This window comes from Mesoplodon densirostris, chromosome 8 (genome assembly GCF_025265405.1).
Source record: "Mesoplodon densirostris isolate mMesDen1 chromosome 8, mMesDen1 primary haplotype, whole genome shotgun sequence".
NCBI classification, from domain to species: Eukaryota; Metazoa; Chordata; class Mammalia; order Artiodactyla; family Ziphiidae; genus Mesoplodon; species Mesoplodon densirostris.
In genome coordinates this window covers 26171445-26193568 of record NC_082668.1, presented here as the reverse complement: position 1 = coordinate 26193568, position 22124 = coordinate 26171445, and the positions used below count along the sequence as shown (strand labels likewise).

At 33.9% G+C, this 22124-nt stretch overlaps 1 protein-coding gene across 1 annotated transcript in view; it reads right to left on the bottom strand.

The window, feature by feature from the left end:
• ERBB4 (erb-b2 receptor tyrosine kinase 4) overlaps positions 1 to 22124 on the bottom strand; it is a 728717-nt gene that overhangs the window by 148217 nt on the left and 558376 nt on the right. Inside the window, exon 19 of the mRNA XM_060107375.1 lies at positions 21626 to 21811. Within this exon, the coding sequence (XP_059963358.1) occupies positions 21626 to 21811 (186 nt within the window). The remainder of the gene's footprint in view (positions 1 to 21625; positions 21812 to 22124) is intronic.

Sequence of the window (22124 nt, the reverse complement as noted above, 5' to 3'; positions counted from 1 at the left end):
AACCCCTCAGGCATGAGAATACCTATACTTTACTTGAATACTTCCATTGACAGAGAGATAATAACTTTATGAAGCATCCCATTCTATTTTTATATAAATCCAGATGTTAAGTGTATCTTCCTTGTATAGTAAAGAGTCAAATCTACCTTCCTATACTTTCCACACTTGGTGTTTTTTCTACCAAATTTTATATAACAGAATAATTTTACTCTTTTTCCAAATTATAACTCTTTAAAAATTTAAAGACAATCATTGGATCTCTTACAAACGTCAGTTTCCTAGACATAAAATTCTCCAGATGTTTCTCATAACGTGTGATTCTCTGACCATTCAGTAGTCTAGTTTCTCTTGTCTTAATTTCATTATACCTAAACTTGACCTAGAAAGCAGCATTATATTCTCTATATAATCTGTACAGGATTAGCAAACCTTCTTATTCTGGACATTGTATATTTGCTAAGGAAGGTCAAGTGTGAAATAATGTGTTAGAGTACCACAGCTAAACACTCCTATCTAAGGGTTCTTGTCTGGATTCTTAGAATTTATGGCATGCATATATGTGATATCCAGAGAATCTGAGAACCCCATGTGTTTGATGTGAATATGAACATGTGTATGTTGTAGGGTAGAAAGCATATAACTTCATTGGATTAGTTAATGAGTTCATTTCATTATTTAATGACTTCTTGTGGTAGAACCACAGTCTCTTTAATATGCAGTACTGTTTAACCAGTTTTCCCTGTCTTAACTGTGTGCACTGACTATATAAAACAAAGTAGTATAGGAATCTGAATTTTACTCATCTTTATCACAGTATTAACTCCAGATACATGAAACATTTGATTTTGTCATTTTAAAAATGTTATCAATTCCTGCCAGCTTTATCTAAGTTAAAGGAAAGCAAATTTTCATCCATGCAGTCAATAAAACCTATGACCTAACAGGGCTAGGAATAAAAGTCTCTAATATACTACTAGAATCACCAAGGTTGATGTTGGTATATTAATCAAAGCTATTTGGTAAGATTATTTCTACCAAACCAGCACTGAAAAATCTTAATTGTCCCTTAATGTTTCATGTCCTCATCAATTGTGAAAAATTTACAAATACCTTGCCAAAATGAGATACCTTGTCTGTAGAATTTTTCTGACCCATCCATCTAATAAACCTGTGGATTTCATTTGTTTTAAGTGAGTGTACCTCAATCTCTGGGGGATCCTTCCTTACCTAAGAATTCAGAATCACCTGTGTAATAACTGGTGACTCAGATACAGTTTTCCATAGTCTGCACTTTTAAATAAATAAATAACATCATTCATACACTTAAAGCTTTCTGGTCCTCTTCCTGGTTTCCATAAAGCTTCAGGAATTCTAGTTAGGGGCCCAGGAGCTAGCTACACATCATTGGAATATAATTCATTTCAAGTCATTTAAAGGATGGAGTCAGTTTCTCTCTTCATCTCTCTGATGTTTTAGTACCATACTAATATGCCTCTAACCTTGCCAATGTCAAGGTGATTCTCCCTAAGACAGAAGGCAGAAATAAGAGAGTATTTTTAAATTTTGTTTGTTTTCATTTGTTTTGATTTGGTTTTAATGTTCTCTTTATCATGACTTAATGTTCCCCAAGCAGTGGAACAATTCTTTCTTATGTTGAAAACTTAAATTTTTGAAATCCTTTCCATTGCTAGTTATACTTTACATAGCTTCAACTCACTCTGTACAGTAGCCTTTATGATAATGTTATTTTCAAGTTTGTACCAGACTTCATCACATGTCCTTGATTTTATATGCTGTTTTCTTGTGTACGTCTTTGATATATCCATAAGTCATGCAAAATGCCTACTAAGTCCCAGTCTAGTAAGTCTTGGTGATATTGCTGATACCAAATTTATTGCCTTGAGAAAACAATTTAAGCTTGTTTTGCTTATTATTCATTCTCTAAGTATTATTATGAAGATACTTGCACTCATATTGTCCATGAACCACCTGCTGATATGTGAGTTTGTGTAACAAATATACATATATATTTATATTTTATTTTTTAACATATATTTACCATATACTTACTTTGAGCAGCCACTCTGCAGTAAACATTGTGCTGACTGGTAGAATCACAAACACAAAGAATACACAGTATTCAAGAATCACAGTCCAGTAGGGGAGAGAAATCTGTACAAATAATTACAATTCAGTGTAATATATTAAAGAGATGTTTTAAGTCCTAGGACTTCATCCAGGAGGGGGCAAACACCTGGTAGGAGCAGAGAAAAAGCTGGATAGTGTTTAAGGAGAAGATGGCATTTCAGTTTTGAATCCTGAATAGAGACACTAGAGACTTATTTTTTTCCCCAAAAAGATATTAAGCAAAGTGAATTGCAAAATGTCAGACTGATAATGTTTCAGAGAGGTTAAGACAAGAACTGGAAAATTAACTTTGGCTTGGTCACTGATTATTTCTAAGAGAGCAGTTTCACTGTCTGGGTAGATAAATAAAAAAAGGACATTAAAAAATTTGCTTTCATTTGTTTGTTTTGTTTTCTCACTGATGAGTTACTGGAACATGAGAAATTGGATATAGTTAGTGTTATAGTACACAACGCTACTAGTGTTACAATATGGTGAGATAGTGTAGTTAATGTTGAATCCTGGGTAGGGACACCAGAGAATGATTATTATTTTTTCCTCCCAAAAGATAAGCAACCCGTTCATGGTTATTCTTTTAAATTCATATATGGTAAATTATACACACACACACACACACACACACACACACACAATTTGTTTCTGGATGGAGAAGTCAATTTTCTCCATCTTTTTCTTTGTGATTATGTATAAGAAACTATTACACTTGCTCTTGTACTTCCCTCTTTTGGGGAGAATATTGGGTGCAATGTGATACTTCTCTATTTCTTTAAAGCCTCTTTGATCAAATATAGGAATCTCTGGTCAAATATATTTTGCTCAGATCTCAGGAGATGCATGCCATTTCCTTATCAACAGCCCAGAGTTTTGATGAGCCATGAAATTTTTTAAAATGAAATAAAATTCTGCTCTCAGATTCCATCTATATAGTTTATTGTTCACTCCCAATGTCCTTCTTTCTTTTCAAAGTAATAAGAAGAAATCAACCTGTCCCTTGTGTCTCCATAGACTATATTTTAATTTCTTATTCAAGACATCAAAGTCCAAATCCTGGAGATACAGCTTGGTTATTATAATAGTATTATTTGTTTCACCACGATGTGTAACTATTTGGTTGGTTTGACTAGCCTTGTCTTATACACCCAGACAAAGAGCCTGACACTGAATATTCTTGTCAGATCATGTAGCTGCCTCCCTTTTCCTTAGCAAGGGTTAACTAAGCAGCAAAGCTCAATCTCAGGGGAGACATCTTTGTAATTGGTTCTGTGAATCCTTTTATTTCTCCATGACACAGATGTTCTTCTTCATCAGGCCTTTATCCAATGGAATAAGTGCAGATGCTTACAGCTGTTATAATTTTCATTGATACATATTTTCCTCTTTTTTCTTTTTGACACTTGTATGTTCTAATTGTTTAATATATCATTTTTATCAGTATTATCATTGTAAAGTTCAACAAGTCCTCACTAAGTATGAGGCATTATTGAACTCTTATAATCTAGTAGGTCTGTACTAAATTAAGTTCTTTACATACATTAACTGGTCTGTGTTATGTTAATGCTCACAACTCTACCAGGTAAGTACTTCTATTATCATCATTTTGCATAGGAGTAGTCTGAGTTTTGAAGGATTACTTGAACCAAAGCCAAAGATGTGATACATGGTGGAGGGAAGGTCCATATTTTTTATATTGATACTGATCCCATTACCTAGATGCTTTGGATTTTCTGGATTTCTTCTTGGATTTATTACTTTCCTTCTACCTAGGAACTCTTCATCCTCTTTAATAAACTGAAGCATAGAAAGCATTCCTCAAGTCCTTTACTCTTACCTCTGGGAGGGAGATCTGCTTACATTTACAGCTTACATAACTGGTGAGTGCCTTAGGCAGAAAGACAAACATAGCGCATGGCCTGCAGGTTGCTAGAAGAGTTCCCTCAGTGCCAGACTGTTTGGGCATCAGATTGCAGCAGTCTTTTGTGGCTTCCCCTAAACAGTCTTGGAAACTACTCTAAAACAGTCCAGGAAAACTACCTCTCTGCTCTGGTTTGCTGGCTGTTGACACTGTAAGATGGAAAAGAAGGGAGAAGGTACTTCTTGAATCCTGACTTCACCCTAATCTTTCCATTCCCCTCTCATTTCCCTGTTAATCTGACGGCATCCCCTGTAACTGTGATTCACAGGACTTGTGGAAACTCTTTTCTATGACACTGCCATACTTCTATGTCTTTAGGGACAAATACTAGCTAGAAGTTTTGTGCTATTTGGGTGACTATACTTCTAGATATTCAATATGATATGTGAGCCAAGGTCAAAGACTATCAGATAAATAAGCTCTGAACTGGAAGACTCAAATGAAGAGAGAGAGGTAGAGGCAGAGGTAGACAGAGAACTAGAGGTATTACTATGCCAAGGAACATAGTTCACCAAAGAGGACCAAGTCAAAAAGTGTTTATATAGGAAGGAAAGACCAAATAAATTTTGTCAGAGCTTTCTATTTCAGAAGTCTGCTAAACTCTGAAAATTAGACGTAAACTAGCATATCTGCCATTTATTTTAGGTTTGGTAATTTATAAAACATTTTACCAAACATAATCATTCATCCATCATCCAGTAATTATAGGAACCCCCTTGTCTTCCTGCTCTTAATGCTCATAAATATTGCTTTTGTTGAGATCACCATTTATCTCTCATTCAAAATGTTAATAGCCTCCTAAGGCTTCCGCATACCTCCCTGTACTCAGATGTTTACAGTTTGGGCTCCTGGCTAGAAAGAAGCCAGTAAAAAATCTTAAGTGTCCATATCTCATGGGCAACTCCCTTCTGACATCTGTGTGTATTTTAACTAACATCTTTAATCTGCATTCATAATTTTAATTTATGAGGAACTTAAATTCAGCTTTTAGGCCTGTCAGCGATGTACATGAAAATTCACTTTGTTATGACCAGTATAAGCAGTCTTATGATCCATACCTATCTCCCCTATCCTCCAGGTCATGTTCATGCTAAGATACATATAAACCTTAATAGAATACCATCTGCTACATATATAACTTAGTGAAAATAGAAAGAAAGTCAGAGGTTGCCCTGAAAAATTATATTTTAAATTATATTCCACCCACTTTAGGGAATTGGGAAGGTTATTTGATAGCTTTGATTAAGCATGGCCAAGGTAGTAAAATTTCTTCCATCTAGTTTTTTCTCTCCATTATACTGAAATACAGATTCCCCTTTACATACCCAAGAACGCATTGCAAGTGCTTTAGAATTATTAATGACCAGAACTCCCTCAGGAGTGACTCCTTTTAAGTTCTGAGATCACAATTCTTCGAGGATATAAAGTGTAACCAATTTACCCACCTTATCTGAACCAAAGTAGAGGTTTTAAAATTCATTCAGACCTAACAGGGAAGAGCACACCCAGGTAGTATTTTCCTGTTAAACACCTCTTATTTAGAGAGATGTAAGAGTTAGCTGGAGAATAAATAATCCATATTTTTCCTGTCTGTGTTATATGGGTTTTGGGGATAGAAAAATTTAGAACTTCCAATGTACTAATTTCTGTTGACAAGAAATTCAATTAAGTTGCAGCGGGGGTTGTTTTCCTGATAAAATCCCTGATTTTAGTAGTCCATCTGATGTTTCAACACTTTATAAACTGTTTATCAGCCTTTCTTAGGCTTACCAGTAGGGAGAACAAAACAAAACAAAATACACGACATTAACTCAGATGGAAGCAACATCAGTAGCTTTGAGAATCTTATTTCTCTGGGTTGCATGTTCAGTCTTTATTGTAATTCTCCTTTGCCTACCATCCAATTTCTTTTAGATACATATGGTGTCAAGTTCTTGAAAGCTTATTGTAGTAATATTAAAAATCTCAATCTAAATAGCAAATTAACCCCCAAATCATAAGGAAATAAATCTGTGTGGACTCATAAAATTTCCCCTTCAGGCCTTAAGATTCTACTTATCTACTTCTTTGGTTTTTATGAGAAATAAATTACTTTTAATGTTGCATTTTATAAAGGGCTTAAAATGTGTGGGTGTCCCCCAAAGTGTTTGACTTTTGAGGCATTTTTAAAAACAATCATGACTTGAAAAATCTCAATATTTGAGTGATGATAATAAAAATTGCTTTGGGCTGAAATTCTGTATTTTGTATCAGAGTCCACAGGAAAATTTTACAGCTAAGTAATAAACCTGGAAAATAAGGGTTTATCGTGGAAATGTTGACAGACTCTAGCAGGTGCTACTGTAATATCTTGAATCTGATTTAAAAGAAGTTTTCAATAATGTTTTTCCAAGCCAGTCTTTTGGGGAATGCAAGTTAAAAAAAAAACAAAGTTTTCAACTACCTCAGTGATTGATGAAAATGTGAAGAATTTGCAGCCAGATACCTTGGAGTACCTGTGAATAAGATCAAAAGCATGGAGAGATTACTGTCCTGTGAGAAGCCACCTATTAAAGTCTCACTGCATAGAGACTTTTCGATAAAATGATAGTCCATAGGTGTCATATGGATTATACTGGTGTGCTCTCAGATAAATGTAGTAGTGAAATAAACTGTCACCCCACTTAGTTATGTTTTAATAAAGAAAAGAAGATAATAACAAGAGTAGTTGTGACCAAGACTGTGATTTTAGAAGAAATCAAGTCTATGTATTGATATATACTGTTCGTGCTCTCCCATATTCTCCACAAAATTATGGTACAAGTTACCTGGCTTGGATCAGTTTTATACTTTATATTTTACAGATTATGACAGGAAATAAGAAATAGTTCCTTCAATTATCTAATTAAGATGCAGAACTAGTTAGGCAGGTGTACTATCAATTTGAGGTCACTGTCTTGCCCTGTCCCTAGATCATATAACATAGTGGTCCTGAGAGAGGCAACATGTGGAAATGCTTAAATCTGTTTGTGCAAGTATCACATGTTCATGCTTATTAGTTATGTGACTTTGGACAAGTTACATAACCTCTCTGAGTCTCAGTGTTTTCATGTAAAATAGGAATAATATGAGCAATAACAACAGGAGTGATAATATCTAACGTTATTGAGTGTTAGTATGTATCAGGCATTGTGCAAGATAGTTTACACATATTAACTCATTTAAACATATAATTGTGTCTATCCTATAGTTCTTTGTAAGAATTGTGGCTGGATAAACAACAAGGTCCTACTGTATAGTACAGGGAAACTATATTCAATATCCTGTGATAAACTATAATGGAAAAGAACATAAAAAATTATGTATATATATATATATATGTATAACTGAATCACTTTGCTGTACAGTAGAAATTAATACAACATTGTAAATCAACTATAATTCAATAAAATAAACTTTGAAAAAGAGGTATTCCATATAAAGTCCTTTGCCCAATATTAAGCATAGCCTCAATGCAAGTGTTAGCTGATTTGGCTACAGGATTGATTTTGCTTCATGAACACTTAGGTTAAAGACATAGGGGTCATTACTTTCCAGTATTGTTACTGCCATGAACTGTCATCGCTGGTCTACATGAAACCAAACTATTATAAGACAACCTGTTCCACAAAAGCTCTGATCAGCACCAGTCAGGACTGATTGATTGTATACCAGGGACTGGGAAGAATTAATGAAATTTTCTCAACCCTACCATGAAAGATCTTTACCTGTACACTCTTGGTTTAGGCATTGCCAGACATTTTTCCAGTCAATAGTAGAAACCAAGTCATTTCAGTTTGGTGTTCTGACTTGATGTGCCAAAGCTTTAAAGGAATAACCATCTAAAATTTTTAAAGCAAAATGTAAACAACTAGACTCAAAAATTTTTTCAAGATATATATATTTCATAAACGGAGTACTAGCACCCAGATTAAGAACAGTATCTCATAAAAGCCACTCCAACCCATATTAGCTATATTTTTATGGAATTCTTTAACCTTGTATAGAAATTAACTTAAGGATATTCTTTTATTTAGCACTTATGCATTCTTGAGAAAGCTTTATAAATTCTTAATACATACTAGAAAGAATTTGAAAATACAGGGGAATCATTCATTTTGTCTTAAAAAATACAATATTTAAAATTTTAAAGCTCTAACTCAATCTGACATTTAATCTACAGGGGTCTTCATAAAAAAAATTCCTTGGTTTAAATCTTATCTACAATTTCTAATAGAGCAGCCCCATTAGTAAACTATATTCATACTAATGTGCTTGCTTGGGGCAATAATCATCAAAAAGTCCCTAGTTCTAGTCCTTGCCAGTGAAAGTGCACTAGGAGTGGGTGAAGTACTATCGTAATTATACAATCAGCCTTGTCAAGGCATAGAGCATTGGGAATAGCAGAATCCTGAAGCTGAAAATGAGGCTAGCTGATAGATGACTGTCATTAAGCTCTTTTTTTTGTTCACTTTGTGATGGGGTAGATACTGAGCTTAGGAAAAGGATTCTTAATGAAGGATAAAATCTTTGACCCATAGCCACTCTTATGTGCTCATAGCTGCTCCCCTTCCTTTCCACAGCTACACATATATTCTGTTCATCTCTCACCTTAGCCTGATGAAAAAATAATAAACATCTGCCAACAACCTCCTTTTAATCAATCAAATTTAGATAATGAAAAGTAAAATTTTGCACACTGTTTAGCCTAATATTTCTAATCATGACGATAAATGACTCTTCCCATCCTGTGCTCCTTTCCATATTAAATTGAATAATGTCAAATTTTGGCTACATAGAACTATTCCATATTTAAAACATAAATTCATCTTACTAATATATTTATATTCAAGATATAGAAAAAAGCACATATTTGTATATGTGTATATTTATGTTTGTAGGCACATACACATGCATATATATCATACAAGCTGTGTACATTTTATTTTATCACATATGGTACTAAATATAGTTATTCTAAATTTTTTAACATTCTCAGAATGTAGAAGATTGGCATAAAGCCTTAACTGCTTTCTCTCATTCATTTTCAGCCTGTCTTCATTATTAACCTTATTTTCCTCCCTTCTGGCTCCATGCCCTTCTGGGTTTGATTGGGCTATCTCTCTTCTGCAGCCAGTGACCTGCTAAACCACTTTCCTATGGTAATTAGAAGGTGCAGAAGTAGGAGGGTAGATGTTCCCACTAAGTAATTGTAAGAGGATCTAATACTACATTTTGACTGTTGCATCCCTCCTAGGTCACATAGCTACACAGAACAAAGTTTGTCTTCTTCATAGTCACTGTTTTAGAATATTTTTTTTGTGCAAATCTATAGAGGATATCTTTTGAAGTAAGACTCTTCTAAATTATTAATGCTAAAATCAAACAGTGTTTATATATATATATATATATCAGAGTGTTATATATCTACTGTAATGTGGGAAACAATAAATTTTTAAAAATGTTTAAAATAATAAGTCATTATTACAAATATAGATCATGGCAAGACGAGTACAATTAAAAACAAAGAACTAGGAGGTTTTGTATAGTTATAAAGTGATGATATGAGGTCATGAAATACTTCTATATGTTGATGTGGTGGTGGTTATATAAATCAACACGTGATAAAACTGCATAGAACTATACACACACAGACACACACAAAAGTTTATGTAAAACTGGTGAAATCAGAATAAGCTCTGTGGATTACACCAATGTCAAATTCCTGGTTGCAATATTTGTACTATAGTTACACAAAATGTTATCAGTGGGGAAATTGGTGAGAAATGAATGGAAACACTCTTTCAATTTTTTGTAACTGCCTATGAATCTAAAATTATTTCAAAAAAAGAGTTAGAAAAAAAGAACTATCTGGAGAAGAATTTGGGCAGGTGTAGAGGAAGCAAATCTGTGTCTTGTCTTCACTCCCAACATGGTTTTTCTGTTTCCAGTCAAATTGTTTGATCTCATTCTTTGTTTCTCCTATGTGCAGCAAAATGCAAGTCCTAACTCTCTGAATTACTATAAACATCTTGAAATCAGTAGGAAGAATGACATTGCATACATACATCTGAAAGATCATTATTATATGTCACAACTTCCTGACAGCAATATTATAACACCCATCTACCTACACAATTTTAGAAACAAAAGCCACAGGGGAGCCATAAACTAGACATGCAGGTCCTGCTACTTTGATTCTGCATTTAAGAAAACCACTGTGATCCTAAAATCTGCTACAATACCAAACTTCATTCACATAATCATGACTAATAGATGTAATTGTGAACACTTTACACACGTAAAGTACAATTTAATCCAGTTGGATTGGGAAGCTTTCAGATTTGTGTCAAAATAAGAAGTACATTAAAAGTACTAGCTATACATTTACAGTAAAGAAATTAAGTTCTTTCCTTTCTGGATTTGTATGGTAGCTGAATGAAAACCTTTGCCATTTATAGAATAGAGTAACTTCCTGGCTAAATTAGAGTCGCTCAGCATGCCAAACAAAGCCACAGACAAAGCAAAGCAAAAGGGAAGCTTGCTATTTTATAGGTTAGACAAGAAACAACCTAAATGACTCCTCTAAGGGAGAGATCTTCATATTTCATGCAAACCCCAGGAAATAATTAATGTTTCAGTGCAATTCTGGGACCTGTGCTCTAGAAACTGCCTCAATAAACTTCATTTTCAATCTGGTAAAATCGAGATGCTCTCTTATCCCTTACTGCCTCTTTTATATCATCCTCCTTTAAGGCAATGAGAATTTAGCACATAAATAAAAAGCAGGAGGTTGTTTCAGGGAGGGGATAAACATGATTCAAATTCAGCCAGGTGCTTTATCACCAATTTGGGAGGTTGCAATGTTATTAGACATTCTGATATAAAGATGGAGAGGAAAAACTATTGGTAGAAAAGAGAGATAAAAAAAAAAAAGCCCTTGGAAGGTAAACCGAAAACACAAAAGTACTTCAAAGTAAAAATAAACTAGCTGCCTCTCATTTAATATTCCAGAAGGGGAAAATGTTCACTGGACACTTAAAAATTATCATGAGATAATTAAAAGTAGATGATCTTTTAGACTAAATCTCTGTAATACTGTAGTAGCTATTTCACCTAAATTACAAATGAAAAGTCCACAAATCTTATGGAGTCAGGGTAAGGGGTACTGGCTGTCAGTTGTTCTAGGCTGGGGTGACTGGGTGATAAATGAATTCAGATTGTGGCTTTGTCATTATGACCTGTGGCCTTAAATGGATTCTGTTACCTGTTTAGTCTTCATTGTCCCCATCTTCAGTACAGGCACATCTATGGTCTTAAAGCTGGTCTCTGAGAGGACCTAGGGATCCCTCAGGGTACCATGAAGCCCTTTCAACACCTTCTATTGTTATAGGTATGGCTCAATTTTATTTGTTTAGATTTTCAAGTAAAATTTCACTTGACAAAACAATTTCACGTTTTAAAATTTTTAAATCAGTGAAATAGATAATCTTCTGGAGCTCCTTGCTGTGCCAAAGTTTCAATAAGTTCTGGTATTCATTGTTTTAAAGATTTACCATCTCCATAAAGGAACATTGGGCTGGTCCCTTCTGTGTGATTTTTCTATTATTTTTCTTTCCTTTTATACACAGCAAATTACTTTAAGATATTGATTTGATTTGTGTTTTGTGCTTGCTTCTTTAGAATAAATAGGAAATGCTGTATGTTTCTAGCTTGGGCGCTTCATCTTGAAAGGGATTTTACACTGTAGTACCTAAAATTATAATTCCAAGGCAACAGCACCCAGGCGATAAGCCTGTCATAGGTTTTGTGGTTTGAGAAATTGACTTATTTCTATCTAGCCCTGGAGATGAGGGTGGAACATAAAAGAGGCTGAACCCAACAACCTAGAGAAAAATGATTAGGTTCTCTAAGACCAAAGAGGGAAGAGAGAATCACTGGTGGCAGTTCCAGAAAGGGGCTGGGAATAGGGTGGGGTAGGGGGAACTTAGTCCCTTACTCTCACTCTGTCCCCACAGAAGTGCTAAGCCTCTCCCAGGATGGTGTGTAGATGGATGCCCAGGCCCTGGAGGACTGAACACCATGAGACAAGGATTTATAGGAACATGTCCCAGCTAGCTTGATGGAGAGAAAAGTCATGTGAAATAGAGCCCAATCCTCCAGTCACCCCAGTCAGTCCAGTCTAGATCAGCTGACACCCAGCCAACCCCACAACATGTGAATGAGCTCAGTCGAGATCCCAGAGCCACCCAGCACACCCAAACTCATGAGCAATAAATACTCATGTTATAAGCCAAAATAAAAAAAAAAAAAAACGATGAAAAATTATTTGGGAACTATAAGGATTGTGCATACTTGACAGAAAGATTGGAGAACTCTGCTTCTGTAGAGCCGAACAAGAGCACCTTCATGTACGAATTATGAAGGCAGGAAAAATGGAGACTCTGCTCCTGTTTACCAAGCATCCCATATTCCTCATCAGATTCTTTGATATCTCTAGAAGAATCCTTATGGGGATCTCCTAATACACAGTTAAAATGGAATTTCTGACCAACTATGATAGGTGAGTATCAAGCTGGAATCATTTTAATTGAGAAAAAAATAAACAACTAATGTGATGCTCCTCCAATCTCGTATTTCAGACGAAATTTATTTCTGTTTAATATGCGGAAATGATGAAAAGACTTCCCTTGGACAGATTTGTGTTTTGTCCTGGAAAAAAAATTTCAGGTGAACCCTTTATTATGCAAACATATAGAGATCCTCTTCTGAAATGGATGGCCTTGAGAGCACTGTTCTATATGATTACAAAAAAAGGTCAATATTTCCTGAGCAATACTATGTGTTAGACAACATGTTAAGATATTGACACATTTTGTTTTATTTAACTGTTACAATAACCCTATTTGGTAAATATCATTATCCTGATGTTTAGATAAGGAAGTTCACAGAGTTTACAGAACTTGTGCAAAATTTCACAGCTAATGACTGGTAGTGTTGGGATTCAAAGCCAGATCTAATTGCAAAATCCACTTGCTTTCATCATTATAATTATAGTAGGTTATCAATGGAAGTTTGCTATATTCATGAGTACAATAATAAATGAGTACATGAATAAAAACAAAAGAAAAAATGAATATAATAAATGAGTACAAATTAATAAAGAACTATATGTATCTGTGTTCTGTAGAAATTATTATCTAATTTTTCAGATTAATATCAGTTGTTTCTATTTATTTATTAATTCAACTTTGATAAACATAACTTTGATTCCTTTTATGCAGGCCCAAGTATTTTCATTTGGCAAAAGAGAAAATGGCTCTCAAAGCTCTTATTAACTATGATTCAAAATTCAAACCCAGGTTGTATTTCTCTGTGGTTCATACCTTTTCTGCTACACTATGCTATCTTTCTGTAAAAGTCACGTTTAAATTAATTTTGATGATAATAAATATTAAACAGTATGTTGTAATTTTACTTGCTATTATAATAACATATACTAAGCATTGAAGTTTTGTAGCAAATGTGTAAAGCTGATGCATGATCTCATTTAACCATCACAGGAGGTGGACAAATGGAGGCTGTTGCCCATTTTATAGATGAGAAAACAAATTTAGAGACAGTAAGAAATTTGCCTAAGTCATACAGATGATAAGTGATAGAGCTAAAACTGGAACACAGTGCTGCTTCCTCTTAAATTCTGCCCTAAAATACTGCTGTGTGATACCATACCTCATCACTCACTCCATGGGACAATGTTTTTTGTTTACTTAGTTTTTGTGTCTCTCTTCCCCAGTGGAATATAAAAACTGTGATAGAGGTACTTGTTCTTTCTTAAAATCCCAGATCTTGGGATAGTACCTGCTACATCATAACTTAATATTTTTTAAATGAATAAATAAATGATTTTTCCTGGTTAAACAAAGACTGTAGATATTCTCCTTTGTGATTCAAATCTCAAAAGTCTAATTTAGAAATAGATCTAATAATGGAAAGAGACCCTGCAAAAATTCACTCATTTGGCTGCTTTTTTAGGGTAAAAAAAAATTGAACATTGTATCTTCATGAAATAATTAATGACTTGTCCATGATTCTGAGTGCAGTTCTTCATCCATCTACTATTTAATTGCAGGACCTTGGGAAAGTCACTGAATGCATTTATTCTGAATAAAATTTTACTGTTGAGTCATAGTCATGCTACTGAATTTCTCTAAAGATCTAATGACAATTCATTAGAATATATAATGCTTTCAAAGATAAATAGTAGCAGTAAAAATGATAAATAATAAGCTAACTTTCATCCTTGTCTCTTACAAACAGTGGCTGTGACTAAAAAAAAAATCTCTATTTTAATTTAAATTGTGAAATGTCATTAATTGGAGTCTGTCTATGCCACTAACACTATGGCTTCTAATTCCAATATGTCTCTTCTATTCCACTGTTATAAAATATAATAATTTTTCTGTTTCAAAACATACTCCCCCAAACCCACTCAATTAGTATTCACAAACTTCTAAACAGTATTAAGTCATTATCATATTACATGTATGTAATAAATGACAATTTTATCTTTTCTAGAATGTTAGAAGTATTCTGTCTCTTCTGTAGAATATGTATTTATTATTTTTAAATTATATATATGTGCATAAGACTGAGGTCATATTTACATATAGAATTTGGTCTTGACCACAAACAAACCAGAAGTTTCAGCACCCAGTTCATGCATTTAACTGACATCAGACATTCAGATTTGAGTCCAATTTTATTCATATAGAAGGAAATGGCTGAGTCAAATGGGAAATTACTATTTCCTGTCACTCTGTGTCACTACTGCTAGAGAACAATGGAAAAGAGGAAAGAAAGAAAGTAAATGAAGGTTCTGCTCATGTTATACATTTAAACCTTAAGGAAGATTTCATGTCTGTGTACAGAAGAAAAGTTTATTTCTTAACACAGAAATCTGCTCTCCTTCCAATCATGGTGAACTATGTTTCTGAACTGAGAAAGAGAGAAATTTTTTTCTCCTCTTTGCCCTTCACACTAACTGCCACTCTGCCATCAAGAAAAAAGAAAATTAAGATCCATAGACACCTCCCAATAGCTACAAAAATTAGATTTCACAATAGAATTCCCATTAGCTCCAACAGGGAATATTATGTGGGCAAGACAAGTAATCTGGAGGATAAACAACTTAAGAGTGAAAATTTTTTTTTAAAAGTTTAATTGAGAGAATCTATTAAACTGGGTTAAAATTCATGTTGACCTTTGAAAAATACAAGTTTTCTTAGAAATCATAAATGTTGGAATCAATCTATTTGCAAAAACATAACTGAAAGAGTCTTTATATATAGGCAGGTCTAAATTATTTTGGTTAAACATATTAGGTCATTTTTACTCTTTGAAATATCAAATTATCTTTATTTCCATTTCTTTTCAGAGGAATTTTAAGGATGGATCAATTTATATCTTAGTCAGACAATGAATCATCTTGAAGTGTACAATGGACCACTGAAAAATGTTTTTAGAATCATCTTTTTAACTAGTTCCAATTGTAAACCACTGAAAAAGAAAGCCCTGGGAACACTACATCTGAATTAAACTGAAAATCATTAGAGCGCCAGAAGAAAATCTGACAGTAAAGAAAAATAGGCCAGCAAAGCTCCGAGGAAGGTTTCAAGATTTTGAAAAATAATGGTGGTAGATACTCAGTACTCAGGCTTTAAAAATGCAGTAATAACAACAAAGTCTCAAGTAATCTCCTTAGAAAGAAGTCAGAAGATAAAATCTATGCAGTTAAAGGAAGTTAAACCCACTTTAACCTTTTCTAGCTTGAGATTGAGAAGTTACAATTTTCTCTTTGCTCCTCTCCGGTAATAGACTATCTATTCAAAGAATTACCCTGACCTCAGCTCTTTGCCAATTCACTGCTGGTTTCACATGTTCAATATTATAAACACTTCGATTTTCTAACATGAAAATTAGAGGTCACGATAATAGTGCATGTAGAACAGCAGCTTAGGAACCTGTGTAGGAAAGCACGTGAAGATAGGAGACAAGTTCTTTCTTCCAAAAAGTAGAAATATTAAATATTAAACATGAGTTGACCTCCTCCTACCCTCAGTGTGGTGTAAGAACAAATGTTAAATCTTTCATAATTGAGATTTTAAAATTGAGTAGTTTTGAAATGACATCATGAGGGTGTTCTAACTATGAATGTATGTGTCTTTCCTTATTGTTTTCACCTCAGATATTTTCCAAAATTATAACACGTGGTGGACACTCTTACTCTATGCTAAGCAGCATTTTTAGCACAAGTATTACCTCATTCTCATAACTGCTCTATGAAGTGAGTACTATTATTATGCTCATTTTCAGGGGGCACACAGAGATTAAATAACTTGTCAAGGGCCACACAGCTGATAACTGAGGCAGCTGGGATTTGGACCCATTCAGTCTGGGTCTAGAATCTGTATGCTTAACACAAACTAGCACCAAACTATACATTTTAAATTCTTAATTTTTAGTGTCACTTGTGATCAGTATCAATACTGCATCGTAGCTCACAGAATAGTTTTGAGCTTGCTTTATCATAATATTTTATATGTAAAACATCAATTTAAAAAAAATCCCCCATAATTAAATGAATATCTAGCACTTGGTCCTGAAAATGTGACATACCCCTTCACGAAAAAGCAATAACAAATTTCCGTGAAGATAATAAAAAATATTATTCATGATAGAATCTTCTCTTTTATGGGCATGATGATGAGACACAACTACAGATAAAATGTCACACTCCTCAAATTCAGGAGGAGTGCAAGTGACTATAAGCTGCAATGGTGCATATATTTGGAGAGGAAAGGGTGAAGAATGGTTTAAAGACCTGGCTCAGGAGGCATCAGAGTTACTGATACAGAATCCAGGCATTTCAACATACTGCTGTGTCCTTTAGGACTTAAGTTCCTCCACTTTCCTGATCTATAAACTGGGAGAATAATGGATCATACCTGCTAGAGTTTCAGTAAAGATTACATAATACAAAATATATAAAGCACCAAGCAGATGCCTGTTGTGTAAGACACACTTTACCTACATGGACTCACCATGAAGTTCCTTCACTAAACTCACATACACTTTTCAGAATCTGCCAAGTTGTCTTTTAAAAACTGCTTGCCCAACTTGTTAGCAACAACTCTGAAAGAAGGAATTCTCCCAGTTATCTTCTATCCTGGATTCATAAAGCCCCAGGAAGGCATATGGTATTATACAAACATTAAATAATAATACGTTCTGCTCTGCTTACCAAATTAAATCAAGTTCTAAATGCAGCACATGCAGAGTGAAAATGGCTGCCGATAAGAAGAAATTTTGGTGTTGAAATTTGTGTTTCTGTTACATAAAATGTTGTAGAATGATGTACCAATGGAAGAATGGAAGGACAACTTGGAATATGGATGAAATTTTATAAAATACTTTCTTCTTTGTATATAAAAACATAGATTAGTGGTTATATTTATTTACTCGCTGTGTGAATTTAATCATGTAACAGATTCTCTGTGACTATCTGTGAAATGGACATACTAATGATACTTACCTTATAGGTTTGTGATGAGAAAAATAATTAATGAATAAAATATACAGAGTAGTGGCTTACACAGAGTAAGTGCTTGATGTTAGCCATAATTATTATTTCTTCTACTTATGTTACACTTTCCACAGGTATTTTATAATGCAAGTATAAGTTGGTTATTTTATAGCATCATATCTCCCCTTCTACCAGCTTTGTCAGTAAATAAAAGGGATGCAGCCAGAATGAAAGTGGGTATTGGAGTAAATATGATGGTGATATCTCACTCTCATAAATTCTCTCAGTGAGAATTGGAAGTAAAGAAAAAGAAGCCTCTAAGTTACTGAAATAGTTATTTGCAAAATACTTGTGTTGACTCAGACCAAATTATTCATACCGTACAGACATTTCTGAAACAATTCTCTGTTTTGAGGCTTTTGACCTATAGCTAATAAAAGAAGATTGTTTTTAAATACTCCATGATCTAGGAGCTGAGCCAGGGATTTTACATGAGCTATTTTATTTAATCTTTGCAAATCACTATGAGGAAGTTCATTAGTTTTCTATTGCTATAACTCATTACCACAAAGGCAGTGGCTTAAAACAATACAAATTAATTTTCTTGCAGGTCTGGACATCAGAAGTCAAAAATCAGTTTCTAAACTGGACTAAAATCAAGGTGTTGGCAGGCCTGCTTTCCTTCTGGAGATTCTAGGGGAGAACTTGTTCCCTTGTCTTTTGTAGCTTCTAGAGGTCGACTATATTCTTCAGCTTGTGTCCCCCTTTCTCCATCTTCAAGGCATACCACTCCAACTCTGCTTCCGTTTTTATATCTTCTCTCTCTTACTTTGATTCTCCTGCTTCCCACTTATGTTGATCCTCGGATTACATTGGCCCACTTGGATGATCCAGGATAATATCCTCTCCCCATCTCAAGATCTTTAATTTAATCACATCCTCACAATGCCTTTTAACATGTAAATTAACATGTTCACAGAAGATGGGGATAGGGCATAACATCTTTGAAGGCAGGGGATTATTTTTCAGCCTACTGCAGATACATAGTATTATACTCATTTTGTGGATGAAGAAAAATGTAATAATTATTAACTCCATTAATACACTGAGAAACAAAAATTCAAAAAGTTTGAATAATTTACTCATATTCACAAAATGAAAACGTGGGCACCGGCATACTAATGTAGGTCCTTTTGACCCTAATGCTGTTTCCATTACAAAATTCTGCCCCCAAAATAGGAAAAAAAGATAAAGGGAGGACTCCCTCCTTAAGGGTATTCTTTTTTTTCATTTTCTTTATGAGGTAAACATATTTATTAAATATATATTGAATAGCTACCTACATGTAAGACCCAATTTTAAGTGCTGGGAAAAATTATGAATAAGACCAAATCAGTAACTACTAGGTAATCTCATATCTTCCCATATAGTTGAATACTTATAACTCTTAAATCTATATCTACAATCCTGACCAAATTCAACTACCTAATTGATAGCTCCATTTTTATGTTCAATAAACCCTGTCAGTTTCTCATGTCTGGAACTGAACTAGCCTTCTCCACCTCAGGCAACAGCACCACCATATTTCCCTCCCTCAGCATCCTCTAATCAATAATCAAATACATAAACTGTCTTAAAATGTTTCATAATTTCATTAACTTCTTATTTTCATTACCTCCAGACTTCTAACTGGTATCTTCATTTCCATTCTTACATTGCCTCAATCTAATCTCCATACATAAATTGGCATGATCTCTTTAGAAAATAAATTAGATTATATCATGCCCAGGGCAAAATACTTCAATATTAACTGCATTTATTATAAAATCCAAATTTTTCATGCTACACAGTGTTACCACATACCTTGTTCTGTTTAGGACATTGTGTGCCTGTTGTCCCAACATAGCTAGTAATATAGCCTCCTTTCACTCTTAAACTTGTTCATTTGGATGACAAATTACATGGTCACCATATATATAGGGCTCTGTGTTATCCTTCCTCTGCCTAAATTTCTTCCCATAGCCAAAGTCTCTCTCGGGACTCAGTGGAGTCTGTCCTTAAGTCTCCCCTGTAATTATTTTTCTTCAAAATCTAAACCAAAGTGTTTAATCCTATACCTAGTTGTTTTATTTGTTGAATGTTTGTTCTTACCATTATACACCTCAGTCTACATAGTACCTGGCACATGGTAGGTGTCCACACATATTTATTAAAATATTAATGACTAAACAAATATGCCATATAGTCAGAGAGTTATAGAAACATGCAGTATAACATTTAAATAATACAATACAAACTAACACAGAAGAGAAGGCAGTTACTTCTCTTTAGAGAGAAAAGAGTTTGACTTCACAAAGGGAGGAAGCCCAATCAGTGTTGATGGATCAAAAACATCATGCTACGTGAATCAAGAAGCCACGAGAAAAGATTTCTAAGCAGAAAGAATGTCATTTACAAAGGCAAAACGATTTTAAAACAGTGTGATTATTCAGGGAACGGAAAGTAGCTTCTATTATTAGAGTGTACAGTCTTGCATAAATGATATATTAATGCCATGAATCCCTAAGGACAAAACCTAAATTATGGAGAAGACTGCAGGAAATATAGAGAAGGACTAAGAAATTCAAAACTTAGTTTTATTTTCATTTATAGTGTTAGGATGATTTGAAAATGTCTATTGTACATTTAGCTCACCTTATAAATTATAGAAGTTCTTAGATAATTAAATCAGTTTTTTAAGAGTGATATTTCAAACTTCATTACTGTAAAGAATCCTCTCAGTTGTGAGTCTGCCGTGTTATATTCACAAAATTGTAATACACAGTCCATACAGAAACTATATCAAGATTTACAGTACAGAAAACTCAACAGGGCTTTTCCCTCAAATAATTTTTTGGGTTTGCATTTTAAGAATTTTCTCAAATTTCTTCTTTGGGTGATGTATTTTTATTCACTCTCAGATTGTAAAAAGAAATAGGCTAAAACTACTGGATTAACATTTTGGCATTTATATTATACAAATGCTAAAATGATCAGATCTGTAGAATTCATAGAACATCAGGTCATATTTTGATGTAAATAAGAGTTGGAATAGTGAATTAAAACTCATCCCAGACCTATTTATCTTGGTATAGAAAATTGTAATAGTTTCTTTGAACTTAAAATATGCACTCCAAAGTTGCACATTGGTGGACTACAGGATGTGAAAGCTTTGTTTGGCTCCCAGGGTGTTTCAAAAGTTTGAGCCAAGGTTTAAATTTAGAGAAAAATCCAGAATTCTGGCCCTTCCTGAAAGTTTTGAAGATCCGCTAACTCTGGTGGAAAAAAAACATAGTCCCCAAGAGGCAAGTAAATGTTTTCTACTTCACATAGAACCATCTCCTTCCATCACCCCAGTTACTGAAATCCACACCACTCTCCTAACATACGTTATATGACTGAGACATTGTGCCAGACAAAAAAACAAAACAAAAACAAAACCAGAAACAACAACAAAAAAAAACAACAATTAAAGACCAATCGAGAGTTATCAAAATGTCTAGAAAAATGTTTAGAATTTGATCATTTGTAATTCTGAGAATTGAACGTACATGCTATGCTAACAAAATCATCTACAAATGGAACAACTCAAACCTTCAATCTTTTCCTTCTTGAATTTTGTTAACTAAACTATACCTAAACAACAACAAAAACAACAAAGCCAAACAAATCCAGTATAACAATTTTTCCTCTTGACCAATAAGTTATTTGTTTTGGTATCTGGTCAATATAACACAAACATCACAGTATAATAACCCCAAAATATATAAATAGATTATGAGATTGATCTGCGGTTTGAATGAAAATACCTCCCTATAATATATCTTTCAATATAGCAAATATAATTTATTTTATTTAAATAGATTGAATACCCAAACTGTTCTAGATTAGGAAATATAAAGGCAGAAGTGATGGGCACTCACCTTAGCTATCTGGACACACCAATTAAGCAATAGCTGGGATCCAATGTTATCCTTGTGTTCATGGACATAATCCAACAGGCAGCCATGGGGCATAAGCTGTGTAACCAGCTGAATGGTTGGGCTTAGACACACACCCAATAACCGGACTAAGTGTGGATGGTCCATACTTGCCATGATCAGAGCTTCCTAAGAGAAAAAAATATAACAACATTATTTAAACTCAAAGTTCTTTATCATTATAGTTACTTGCCCTGTACTAATGGTGTTGATAATGATTTTGAAAATGTACTCTCACTCAATGGAATCAATTAAAAGTGAAAAGGCATTATTGTAGCTATTATATTTCTAAGGTGGTTTATTTCAAGTACAATTAAATGAAAAATAGACTATACAAAATGGGAAATATTAGAATAACTGCATATAAAATTAATAGCAGTATTTTCTCTTTTGTAATATGAATAATGTTAGATTTTATTTACTGCCAAGTAAGTTGAAATTG